A 13544-nucleotide genomic window follows, 5' to 3' on the forward strand; every position below is an offset into this window, starting at 1 on the left:
ATTTATTTGCAAGGGGAACATCCCTTCCCACACACAGAGGGAGGCAAGAAGAGAGAGAGAATGGGCATGCCAGGGTCTCTTGCCACTGTACACAAATTCCAGGTACATGTGCCACTTTGTATATCTGGAGTTTTGTGGATACTAGGAAATTAAATTTGGGTCATTAGGCTTTATAGGAAAGTGCCTTACCCTCCGAAACATTTCTCCAGCTCATTTATAGGGTTTTTATCAGAGTTAAGTACTACACATAAAGTCTTGAAGCATGCCTGCCACATAGTAAACTCTCATTGAACCGGCTCTGATTCAAGGATGCATGTTCACCATTAAGAGCTCAGAACCTAGTGTAGGTCAGATTTATTTTATTTCCACCTAGTATGTTATTTCTGAAGTATTTCTTCTTGGTCAGATGAAAAATGATCCTGTTTTGTATATGAGCTACTTCAAAATGTGCCAGAACATAAAATAGTCAAATTGAGGTAATTGGGTAGAAGAAAAGGTGACTGTGTCAAGATTCCATCCTAGCCTTCTTCTCTTTCTGTTGTTAGCTCAACATCTACTTATACCTATGGCTTATGCTTTCTTTTTCTCTTCTTGTAGTAAAGCTGGTGTTTTTAAACTAAAGTTTTTATTTTAGATTTAAGCATGGGAAAGGGGGAGGGCTTAATAAAATGAGAGTTGAGTTCTGTACATGCAAGTGTGGGTATAGGTTTCTAAAGAGAGAATCACACTTGCTGCATTCATTATTTTTTTTTTCTCTTTAGATTCACATTCAAAGGATCCAGGAGATAACACTTGATTTGCAGTCTGCTGGTCAGGCAGTATTTAGCTCAGCATGTGCTTAAGCTTCTGGCTTGGCTCAGGTCTTTTTCTCTCTACATCTACATTTGATCAGAGACTAGAACCCTAAACAAATCAGTTATAGTCAGGGTAAAAGATTCCAAGGCTAGGGGAAAGAAATTTCCTGGTAAGGTATTTTTATGATGACTTAGTGGGTAAAGCATCGTGGTAACAATTATTTAAGGGTCGTAGATTTTTCCAGCATAGTCCTTTGGACCACTTTGTCCTCCCAGCTTCTTATCTTCTATATGCTGCATGAAGAACTCATTAGTGTGGTCCACACAGCCACGCTGAAGGTGTACTCTCCACTCAGGTCTTATATATGGAAGCTCTACTTTTGTATAAATATCCCTAAACAATGTCATTTATCATGGGTTTAGAATGGGAGGATGTGTATGAATAAGGGCAAAAAAAAAAAAGACCATCCTTGTTAGAAACATACCCCAAAGAGAATGCCCAAAAATGTGGCAATAACATTTTTGAAAATGAAATTTACTGATAATATGGGTTAAATTAAACTTCATTCTGAAATCTGTTGCTAGAACTCAAAAAGTTATTTGTCTTTGGAAACATAGCAATTGATAGGTGATAGACAAGAGTTTCTAGGGAGGTGGAGTTCCCCTATATCTGGATAAAGGTCACAGAGTTGCATCTGATGCAAATAAATTCTTTGAGCTGTACATTTAAGACTTCTGTACCTTACTGCATGGAAGCAGTAACTCAGTCAAAATGAAAATAAAATATACAAATAATATTAGCCTTCCAGAGTAATTCATGTTTGTCCCTCTGCTGGTAGATTTATATCAATCATGCTATTTAATCTTTACAAGCAGCAATGCAAGGTGAGGTACTTTTTTTTTTTTCTTTTTCTACATAAGGAAACAGTCCAAGGTAAAATTGAGCATCAAATAGTCATGATATATCCAAACCATATGTGAGTGAATTTTCTTGGGATTTAGAAGGCTTGCATTTGTCTAATTGGACAGAAACTTCAGTGCAGTTTCATAGAAAGACACAATACAGTTGGTTAAATTACTCTTCTAATATCACGTCTCACCTCTTACAATCCCCAAAGCCTATGCCCAGTATTGTGAGATATGTGCAATAACTAAAATTTACTAGCCAGCTGGGATGCAGAGTATTGGATCTATAATACAGAAGTTGAGACATACAGTTTTTCTCATTTTCCTTAAAGACTTTCTGGGTAACACTTCTATGCCACTTCTGACTGCAGGTCTGAGTACGATTTGTTGGTCAATGCTGACGTGAACAGCTCCCAGCACCAGCAGTGGTTCTACTTCAAGGTGAGCGGTATGAGAGCTGCTGTTCCTTACCGCTTTAACATCATCAACTGCGAGAAGCCCAACAGCCAATTCAACTATGGTATGAGCTCTTGGGGATTAGAGCTTTCTGGTTATACCAGGAATGATGTTACTCCTTGACTATTTGTACTATTATCAGTAGTCCTTGTTGGACTCCCAGAAGGTCTGAAGTTAGATGGTTATTTTGGTTGCCTATATGGCAAGGTGTTGATTGTCAATGGTACAGTGCTGCTGTGGAAGCTCTGCCAGGGAAGGCTCATAGCATTCCGCTATTTTCTGTACTAATTCCCTCAGTGCACCTTGAACTTTCAATGTCCACGCATTCTCTCACTTATTTCTGTTCTCCGTTTCCAAAATCCCACAGAGTCAATTGTGTTTGCCTGCTTGCCACAAGCCAGTAGTGAAGCAAGATTCATTTGAACCACTGTTTTATGATCTCAGAAAATTCTGGAACATGTTTAAGTTTTCCTTAATGCCTACAATCCATTTGGGAGAAGATATTTAGGATATAAAGATGGACCAGCAGCCCATATTTGGCTCTTGTGTCATTGCTAGCTCGTATTTGATTTATTGATAGGCTTTGAATAGAAAAGAACTCACGCGCAGGACACTGCCTATGTTCCGTACTACCTGGCATAGATTCTCACTGCTGTCATAGAGAACATATGACCTTTGATTCTCACTTTCACTTTGTATGGTTAACCTAACAAACTGTCACAAACTTGGTAGTGTGATATATGGGACATTTATTCTTTTACAGTGACGAAGTCCAGAAATCAAAATCAATTTCACTTGGATAATGTAAATGTATCTGTGGGGCTATGTTCCCTCTGGAGATTTTAGGAGAGAATCTATTTTCTTTTCTGGATCCAAGAGCTCTATCTCTGCATTCCTTGGCTCATGACCCCTTCTTCCATCTTCAAAGCCAGCAACACGGCCTCTTCAGTCTACTATAGTCACATTACTTCTCCTCTTTAGTTAAGCTTCCCTCTGCCTCCTTGTTACAAGTACATCTGAGATTGCTTTGAGAACCCAGAGAGATGCTCATTGCAGCTCAGAGTCCTACATTTAATTACAACTGCAAAGTCTCTTTGGCCATATGTAGTTAAGAGTCCACAGCTTTGAGGGATTAAGAACTGCCACTTTATCTTTGGAGGGGCCATGACTCAACCTACTGCTATCTTCTTCTTTTTTCTCTTTTTCTTAAGGATGAAGACTTGCTTTTATTTTTTTTTTTTTATCATGTAGGAATGCAACCCACCCTGTACTCTGTGAAGGAGGCTCTTCTCGGTAGACCCAACTGGATACGGACAGGCTCTGAAATCTGTTACTACAAGTATGTTAGAGTTCTTCTAGCTTTATTGACTCTGTGATGTCAGATTCTCAATGTCTTGCTTTCCCATGTTGATCTTGTAGGCACCAACAATCTGTTTGTTGGCCATGCTTGATGTTAGTGCCTTGTCTTTGTGAGGTGAGAAAGTTAGACAGCATTTACATAGGCCCAAAAATATTTTAGGATTTACTGAAAGATGTTTTCTTTTATATACATTCAAACTTTTACACCTTGTTTTCAGGTATTAGATGCTGAACAGGTAGAATCATTGATTAGTGCTTTGGGCCTTTGTTCTTTGTCTAGTTCTAATCAGTGAACAAAGATCATGAAATGCTCTTGCCTATGTGATCACATCTGCTTCACTTTTCCAGTGTAAAGAGATGTGTCAATGTGACAAATACATTTACATCAGTCTTCTTTCACAAAAAAGTTTTTGTTTACAAAATAAAACAGGGAAGGTTTATTTTGGGTCTTCAATCTTTGACCAGTAGCTAGTTTCATCAGTTTATCCTGAAAAATTATGATGAAATTCAACTTATCCAAACATTTGATGATAAATGATTCTAGACCCCTTTACTACATATGTGTTTGTTTTCTTTAGATGAAAATGAAATCTAAATACTTAAAACAGGATATATTAGTTCAGGTAGAATATACAAAACTTATAATTATTGCATTGCTAAGTGTTTTTAATAAAAACTGGAAAGTCAGGGCTAAGGAGGCAGGCAGTCAGAAAAGTACTTGCCATGCAAACACAGGGACCTGAGTTCAGACACTAGAACTCACATTTAAAATAGAGGTTGTGCACACTTGTAATCTCAGTTCTGGGGAGGCAGAGGTAAGTAGATTCCTAGGGTTCACTGGCCAGCCAGTGTAGTTTAATTAGTGAGCCCCAAGCTGATAAGAGACCCTGTCTCAAAAAAGTTAGATGATACCTGAGGAATGATATCTGAGATTGTCCTCTGGGCTCCAGGCATATGCTCACATATGTGCATATGCACTAACACACATAAGAACACCTTCACACACATAAACACACATTTACACACACACAAATTGGTAAGCTAGTACTCATTTTCTTAGATGAAGTAAGTCTTATATCTTTTGAAGAGTACGTGAATTCCTTACAATACTATTACCAGACTGTCCAGAGTTGAGGATTGTTTTAAGTATCAAAAAGAAGGAGCATGTACATTTCATGCCTCTTGGCTTTGAGACTCTGAGGGTGGTATTGATAGGAAAGGTCAGAGGTCTTGTTGCTCTGTTTAGATAAAGGCAGAAATCACCATGGAGATAATAGCAGTCTACAGAACACAGAGCTGAGCTGATGAACAGTCTGCAATAAAAGAGATGGCAGTTTCAGTCTTTGATGTATTAAGATATGAATCCAAATAGTATTTTCATATATTCTTTGGAAGGATAGCAAAATGTTATGACTTTGTTGGTCTTCCATTCGCCTAAGTGGCAATTACTGCCTGGCCCACTTATCTCAAGACTCTCAGGATGCGCTTTATGGTACCATGAGATTTAGGTGAAAAATCACCCCAGGGTTGTAAAGTTCACAATTTTAGGGGGAAAAAATGAAAACCTAATTTAGACATCGTACTGTGTTAGGTCAAACTTTTAATTTCTTCAGAAAAAAGTTACTGATAACAAATGTGAAAGTCTCAGCTAAAAGCTGGCTTGATTCTGGTCAGAGATGAGGCTTCACTTATTTTCCCAATGTGGTAGATGTCTCCCAGGAGGGTGTTCCTCTTGGAATTGGGGGATAAAGAATAAGTTCAAGGGGACCAGGTATAAGCCACATATACAAAAGCACAGCCCAGGCCCAAAGGAAGCCAGTGTAAATGGCTTTCAGATTCATTAACAAGACAATTGTTATGTGATTAAAAGAGTAACACAGGGGTAAGATGAAAACCATGCATGTGTAATGCAATTCATTTTTCATATTCCAGCCGTGAATACAACAGAGATGAATGGATAAGATTGTTACATTGTAATGTAGTTTGTTTTATAATTATTCATCACAGCATGTTAACATATTTCCAATAATATGATATAGCAATGGGCTAGATTTATGCAATCTCTATTCATCCACAAGTCACAGAACCTCCATCTATTTTAAAATACTTGTTATGACATAGTATGTTTCACTCTGATTTCCCATCAACATTTTATATTTGATGTGCTGTAAAGGATTTCTTTGCTTTCTTCATGCCTTTATTCTCTTTGGAATATTAATATGGAAAAACTGTATGTCCTTTTTCCTAGTCTCATATGTGTTAGTAGAAACTCAGAAGTTTTATTGCCATTATGTTATTAAAGTACAAAAAATACATGTCCTGTTTTAAAGGTGTGCCCAGGTTGTTGTCATGAGCCATGATTTTTGGGTAGCTAGTGAAAGGAAAAGAACACTCAGAAAGAATAGGGCCCCCATTTCCTCTAGAAGACAGAACCATAATGAACCATTTCAAAGGTGGGTTGACTACTTTGTGGGGCCAGTGGTCATCAATTAGCAGTTGCCTCCAAATTAATAAGCTATATATGTTTGTTCATAAATATTTCCATGATTTGTTAACAAATTATTTTAAAATAAATGATGAATATATGACCATACTATTATATTACTTTGGAAAATGTACAAAGGTATAAGACAAACAGTAGTTTTTGTTACATGTTTATACTATTGATAACTGAGCACACACCCTACATTTTCAATAAAGCTCACTGTTGAAAATATACTTATTGTTGGACATGGTGGCCTAAGCCTATAATCCCAGCTCCTGGGAGGCTGAGACAAGAGGATTCCCATGAATTTAAACTATCTAAGGGCTACATAGTCAAATACACATATACCATCTATCTATCTCTATCATCTATATCTATCTCTATCTGTCATCTCTATCTCTCTCTCATCTCTGTCTCTCCATTTCTTTTTTATTTAATTTTTTAGGGATAGAAAGAGAAGGAGAGAGAGGGAAAAACAGAGAGAGAAAGAGAAAGAGAAAGAGGAAAAGTTGGTGTGTCAAGGCCTCAGCCAGTGCAATCGGACTCCAGATCCTTGTACCATCTAGTGGGCATGTGTGACCTTGTACTTGCCTTTGTGTGTCTGGCTTACATGGTGTCTGGATAGTAGAACATGGTCCTTTGGCTTTGTAGGCAAGTGCCTTAACCACTAAGTTGCCTCTCCAGCCCTCCATTTCTGTCTAACTAATTGTTTGAATACCAATTAGTTTATTTTTACATAAATGAGTATTCTTTTTAACTAAAAAATATTTTTATTTATTTATTTGAGACTGAGAGAAAGAAGCAGAGAGAGAGACAGACAGACAGACAGAGAGAGAGTGTGAGTGAGAGCGGAGGGGAGGTACAGAGAGAATAGGTGTGCCAGGGCCTCCCAGCCACTGCAAATGAACTCCAGACACATGTACCACCTTGTGCATCTGGCTTATATGGGTCCCAAGAAATCAAATGTAGGTCCTTTGTCTTCATAGGCAAGTACCTTAAGGGCTAATCTCTCTCCCCAACCCACAAATGAGTATTATTGAGAAAAAGCTTGGGCTGAGGTCATGGTAGCCCTTGTATGTTCTGCATTTTTCTCTATTGTCTATGCTTGTAATATTGTTATCAATCTATGGTTTCCAAGTATAACACTAGAAAAAATTGCCTAACTTGAAAGGCTTGGTTTGAGATAACATAATATAAACTGTATATTTACCAAAAATAAGATTTTGTGGACATAAATACTTTACCAGAAGCTAAAAGAAAAAAAAAAAAGAGGAAGGAAGGAAGGGCAAGTTACTCTCATGTCTCAGCAGCAGCACCCCCTCCTTCCCCACTCACCACAGCATTGATACTGAACTGCATGGCATAAGAGAACAGCTAATGTAGAATTTAGTGTACTTTTCACAATACTTCCCTGGAATAAAGTAGGGAAGAGGATGTGCTACCACTGTAACTAAATCTAATTTGTTTTGTAATTATTCATCACATAAGGTTGGCATGGATTACATAGGCCAGTCAGGTCAATCCCACATTAACCACTTGGCAGTTTAATTTCTTTCTTACTACCAAGGTAATAATACATTTATGGAGAAATTGTAATATTTTTCCCTGTCCTTCCCCTGGAGTACCTCATGCCCTTTTATTCTGCCCATACCTCCCACCCACCTTGAAGACTTCTCTGACAGAAAATTAAAAAAAAAAAAAAATTCAACACAGAAGATCATAAAGGGCGGACTCATTTTCCATGCCTCTCATAAAAGTAGGTAAGGACAGTTTTAGATTCTGTTTTATTTATTTTCCTAGGGCCTGCTTCTACTTCTGACACACACAGCGCACACCTATCTGAGCTCTCTCCCAGCTCTGGTCTAAAGTCATTTTGGTTCTGAAGGGCAGAAGGAGGGAAGCTGCAGATGCCAAGTGGCCATGTAATACACAGGGGCTGATCTCTTCTGACATTCATCTCCGCCTGCGAGGGGAGATGGAGCAGCTCACTCATGAAGATGAATGCCATACAAGAGCTCTGCCATCATGCATCCTTCTGCGGGAATCTCAGGAGAGAGATCTGGTGCTGTAGAGAATATTAGAAATGCTGCAGCCACAGGCAAGCCTGGCAACTCCGCTGATCTGCCTTATTAGTTCCTGTTAAATGGAAAGATGTACCTTGTTAAAAAGAGCCATCATCATGGTGAAATTACTTAATTTACTCTCTGCCCTAGCATTTGCTAATTTCATGTGTGCACAGAACAAAAAAAAAAAAAAAGACTTCCCAGCATATTTATAAGTACAAATGGAAACAGACTGAGTTTGTAACTTCATTTGTGTACTTTGCTTCCTGCCTCGTTGAAGGCTTTATAGTTACAAAAGCACAGATCTGCTCAAAGATAAATGGTTCAAGGAAGGGGAAGACAAAGGGAGCCTTTTGACTGTGGAGTTGCCAGGTCTAGGCAGCCCAGTTCACCTCGGATTCAAGTGATCAGTGTGTTTGTGGTCTAGCACACTGAGGATTTTCATGTTTCCTTTCCCCACCTGGAAGAGAAAGATGAGGAGAGAAAGTTCTTCAAGTTAAATTTCCACCACTTGATCATGGTATAACCATGGGCAAATTAACCTGACTTCTTTGAGCCTTGGATTCATTGTCTATGAGTGATGATGAAGTTGGTATCCATTTCCTCAGAGCTGTTCTAAAGGACGTGAGATAAAACACTTGGAAAGCTAAGGGCATTGCCTGAGGCCTAGAGGCATTCAATAAATGCTAGTGATTATAAGTAATAATTAATTGAAACGTCTTACTGAAACACAACATATGGATCACTTCTATTATATATTCTTTGGGTTATTTTACATTTCTGCTGTTATTTTGGACTCTAAGTTTGCAGTAGCCCTGATTTACAGAGATGAGAATGAAAAACTCTTACATACTGTATTGGATCAAAAGTCCTCTTGTTCCTTTCCTTAGAGGCAAGTAATGTAAGGAAAATAATCTTAGTTTGAGAGATAAGTCTACAATGGGGTTGTGGCATTGCTCAAGACAAGATCAGTGAACCTTATTGTCTCTATCAGTATGATGTGTAAAAAATTCTTACCTTGAAAAACATCATTAAGAATAGTTAAGGGCTGGAGAGATGGCTTAGCGGTAAGCGCCTGCCTGTGAAGCCTAAGAACCCTGGTTCGAGGCTCGGTTCCCCAGGTCCCACATTAGCCAGATGCACAAGGGGGCGCACGCGTCTGGAGTTCGTTTGCAGAGGCTGGAAGCCCTGACGCGCCCATTCTCTCTCTCTCCCTGTATCTGTCTTTCTCTCTGTGTCTGACACTCTTAAATAAATAAATAAACAAATAAATAAATAAATAATAGTTAAAATACTAACTATTCTGATTAATACTATGAAAGTCATAGGTCCACTTATTTTACAAACTAACTGAACACACTGTGTCCAAGCACCATACACGAAGTCCAAGCATAGTAACACACAATTCAATAAGCCATGTCTTTGCAGAAAATGTTGATGGTGAGAAATATACTGTTTGATAAGAGCTATGTGAAAGGAGGATCTAAGAAAAATAAAAAAAAACTTTCTCAAGGGGAAACATTTGACTCTTGAGAGAGGTGGGGCAATGAAGATGAGGAAAATAGCTTTCTATGCTAAAGAACACAGAGAGTAACTATCACAGGGATGCAACTATCTTGTAGTCACCTCCACTATGTTACCATCTTAATTAAAAAAAAAAAAAAAAAAAGGAAACTCAGTGGTAGCTATCACTCTATCCTGGAAAAATTGAATCATGGCAGCACAGTTTCACTGTAGAGATTCGCCATACACTTCACATTGAAGATGGTCTTAGAAAAGAAGGGCACTGCCTGGAGACAGGCACCTCTTGGACAGCTCCCACTGCAGTGCAGCTCCCAGAAGGCTGCTCTGGGTAACATGCAAGGGGTATGTATGTAAACGAATACACGCATGTAAGTGCATAGCAGGTGTGAGAATGCAGACATTATATAGTCAAAACTATCATTTGAAGTTCTTCCTTTCAACCACTAGCACCACAGAAGCGCAAATGCCAAGAATCAGCCCATGCTATTTCTTTCCCTTTTATTGGAGCTGGTCTTGCCTTGGAACCCAGATTGTTTTTCAAAAGGAGGGGGAATGCATAAGGATAAATACAGAGATTTCATTGCCCTGTTTTTCTTGCTCCTTTCGGTGTCAAAGTAGAGGAGAGTTGAGCTTTTGTTGAATAAATTAATTTGTGATATGATTTCAGTGTATAGTGGAAAACCTGCAAAGTTTTAGTGTGCAAAACTGTACCAATTATTAAGTACTAGACTTAATATTGCAAATACAAGCATACAAAGAATTGAGAACCATGCCGAATACAACCACCATCCTTGGCACTTAGGGGTGTCTATTATTTTTAAGTCAAGTCGCAGACTCTGTCCCCAATGCTGTAGGTAAACGTACTTGGAAACAATGATGCCCCTGATGTATTTTTCCATCTGCTTTTGTATTCGTGAGTGTGTGTTTACAGGAGAGACACTTTCATGCTTTGATGGGGTATCTTAGGCTCATTTTCTTTCACTGGATCTTACATTATAAGGAGCTCTAACTGACCAGCATCTGTTTGTTGTTCTGCTAGGTATAAAGTGAATATGCCTATGCCCAGAGTCTTTACAAGTGTAATCAGAAAGAAAATAACAGAACACATGCGCCTTGCATACCTTCTGGGAGGCCATCTGCTTCTTTATGTACTTTCTAATAACTAGTACCTTAGCTTTTGTAGAAACTTCAAAACTTCGGGGAAATCTGGAAAAAATAGACCCAATTAGGTATCAAGAGCTAGATAACACCATGGGGGAAAGCTCGCTTTTGAAGTTCTATTTTGGTAAGCACACAGGAAATGAGTTCTATTAGCATGATGCCGGAAAGCTGTGTGGGACAGTCATTCCTCTTTTCTCCACAAGGATCAAGGCCTGAGATTGTCATGTGCTCAGAAGCTGAGGCAAATAAAATATATAAGGCTCTGGGTAGTTGGAACTATCATCAGCTTGTCTTACCCCCATCCCTAGTTTTGTAAAAATTGAGAAACCAGGGTTGAGGAGATAGCTTCGTGGGTAAGATGCTTGTTGTGCAAATGTGAGGACACATGTATAAAAGACAGGACATGGTGGTGTGCACAAGTAATCCCAGCCCAGCGTGGGAAGGGCAGACAGGGATCCCCCAGGACTTGCTAGCTAGTGAGTGCAACTAAATCAGGTTCAGTGAGAGACATGGCCCAAAGAATAAGGTCGGGTGCAATTGAGGAAGACTGCCTATCTAAACCTCTGGCCTCCTGAAGCACACACGTGCACACACACCTGCATGTACATGTGCACTCACATGTATACGAGCACACATACATACATGAAGACATACATACACCTGTGCATATCATACATTCATACACTCAAAACAAGCCAGAAAAAAAAAAGACACAAAACACTGTGAAATAAAACCATTTTCTATTAGTTTCATTCTTGCTTTGGGGTGGTAGGGGCAGAATGAAGGTAGAAATAAACGAAAAGGATTTAATTACTTTTTTGTGTTTTGAAAGAACAAACAAAAATAACAATCTATTATGCCTTTCCTTATCCTCCCTCTCTCCCTAAATCATGACAATAACAACAATACAAAAACAAAAACAACAATAAAGAGCCACAATGCCACAATGGGACAGTAAGCCAATGTTGAGTCAAATGTGGAATTATATCTTTGGTATTGCATGTATTTTGCATTATAATGTAGCATCGATGATAACATTTCTCAGGAAAGCTGTACAGCTGTCTCAACATCATCAGGCAAGGAGGGAGCATTACTGGCAGTATGTAAGGAAAATATTGCTTTGGATGTACTTCTGGGTGCAATTTACTTTGTTCTCTAAAGTATCAAAATCAGTCCTCATCTTTGACCAAGGAAAATGTACATTCTCAAGCTTTAAGAAGCTGAACCACATTTGGGATAACAAATGCATTCCTTTGGGAAGAAAGTATTGCATAGTGGAAAGAACAAAGGCTACTTGGTTGGAGAGACATGGGTTCAAACCCCTCATAAGCCACTTATTTGCCTCAAGACTTTTGTCCAATTAGTTTTCCTAAGCTTTCATTTCTTCATCCATACAATGGGTTATTGCAGTAATAGCACACAATGACATATGCAAAGCACTGAGTTGGAATTCAATATTTAGCATTAATAGCTAACAAATCCATTTGGCAGATGGAGACAGAAGGAATATGCTGCACTTTATGTGGTTCATGGTAGAGACAGGAATTGGGGAACCCAAATTTTGTTATGTTCCTGCAATAGGATACCAGGAAAGAGAAGTGTTTGCGTTTTCCTCTGTGTTGTGTTTTAGTTCAATAGCTAGGATGATTTCATTTGCAGATGCAGCAAGGGAAGACCCATGTGATATAAATGCCTTGGATGAGGCAATGGAGTCAGCCTCATTCATGGCTTCACATATGCATGGCCAGGCAGTGAATTCATCTACAAAAGTGTTTTATGTGAAGGCCATTTTTTTTTTTCAGTATATTTCACAGTAGTTTTATGGCATATGGGACTCTGGAGACTACCCATCCTTCTCTTATACTGTCTCCTTCTCCTCTTTTTAGAAACCATTATCGCCAGAGTACAGCTGCTACAGGTGGAACATCTGGGAAGTTCTATTACACTCTCACCTTTGCCATTACCTTCCCGCACAATGAAGATGTCTGCTACCTAGCATACCACTATCCCTATACCTACTCCTCCCTCATGGTAATGTATGCTTACACTGTACCCCCAGTAGAACGGAGGGGGCTTTCTGAGGGTTTCCTTACAGCATTCCAGAGATCCTGGCATGTGGAGGGGATTGACTGCCTTCCGGTAGGAGCCAGGTTTAATTCTCACTGATTTGGTATTTTGTGTGTGTCCCTTGCCTAGAAAGAGCATGTGGCTGAGTCATATCCTTTGATATTCTGAAGGCCTTGCATGAGGGTGGTATATGGGATCACTTATTAGGGGCCTTGTCTTTAAAATATCAAGTAAAGAATGAGGTTATCAGATGGTTGTTAAATTGGGAAAGGAACCATGTAAATAAAGACATAAAGTACAGGACTACTTCCTTAGAAAAGAAGAGTAGAAGGCTGGAAGAAGACATGTGGAAGTGAGCACCCAGGTCAGCTTCCCCAGTGGACTGGATGGACAAGGGTTGGGAGCCGGGAGCAATGAAAGAGGGGAAACCACAAGTAACTGATCATGATCTTTTAAAAATTATTTATTTGTTTGTTTAGTTATTTTTTGAGAGAAAGAGGAAGTGGAGAGAAAGAGAGAGAGAGAGAGAGAATGGGTGTATCAGGGCCTCTAGCCACTGCAAACAATCTACAGATGCATGCACCTCCTTGTGCATTTGGTTTTATGTTGGTACTGGGGAATCGATCCTGGATATCTAGGCTTTGCAAGCAAGTGCCTTAAATGCTGAGATATCTCTCCAGCCTCTGATCATGATCGTTTTATGGAAAGGGTATGGCAGAGTTCAGTCCA

At 39.1% G+C, this 13544-nt stretch overlaps 1 protein-coding gene across 1 annotated transcript in view; it reads left to right on the top strand.

Annotated features, from left to right (window-relative positions):
* Agbl1 (AGBL carboxypeptidase 1) overlaps nucleotides 1-13544 on the top strand; it is a 763032-nt gene that overhangs the window by 123651 nt on the left and 625837 nt on the right. The window contains exons 14-16 of the mRNA XM_012948687.2: nucleotides 2072-2220; nucleotides 3408-3495; nucleotides 12635-12779. Of these exons, the coding sequence (XP_012804141.2) occupies nucleotides 2072-2220; nucleotides 3408-3495; nucleotides 12635-12779 (382 nt within the window). The remainder of the gene's footprint in view (nucleotides 1-2071; nucleotides 2221-3407; nucleotides 3496-12634; nucleotides 12780-13544) is intronic.

This window comes from Jaculus jaculus, chromosome 3 (assembly GCF_020740685.1).
Source record: "Jaculus jaculus isolate mJacJac1 chromosome 3, mJacJac1.mat.Y.cur, whole genome shotgun sequence".
Lineage (NCBI taxonomy): Eukaryota > Metazoa > Chordata > Mammalia > Rodentia > Dipodidae > Jaculus > Jaculus jaculus.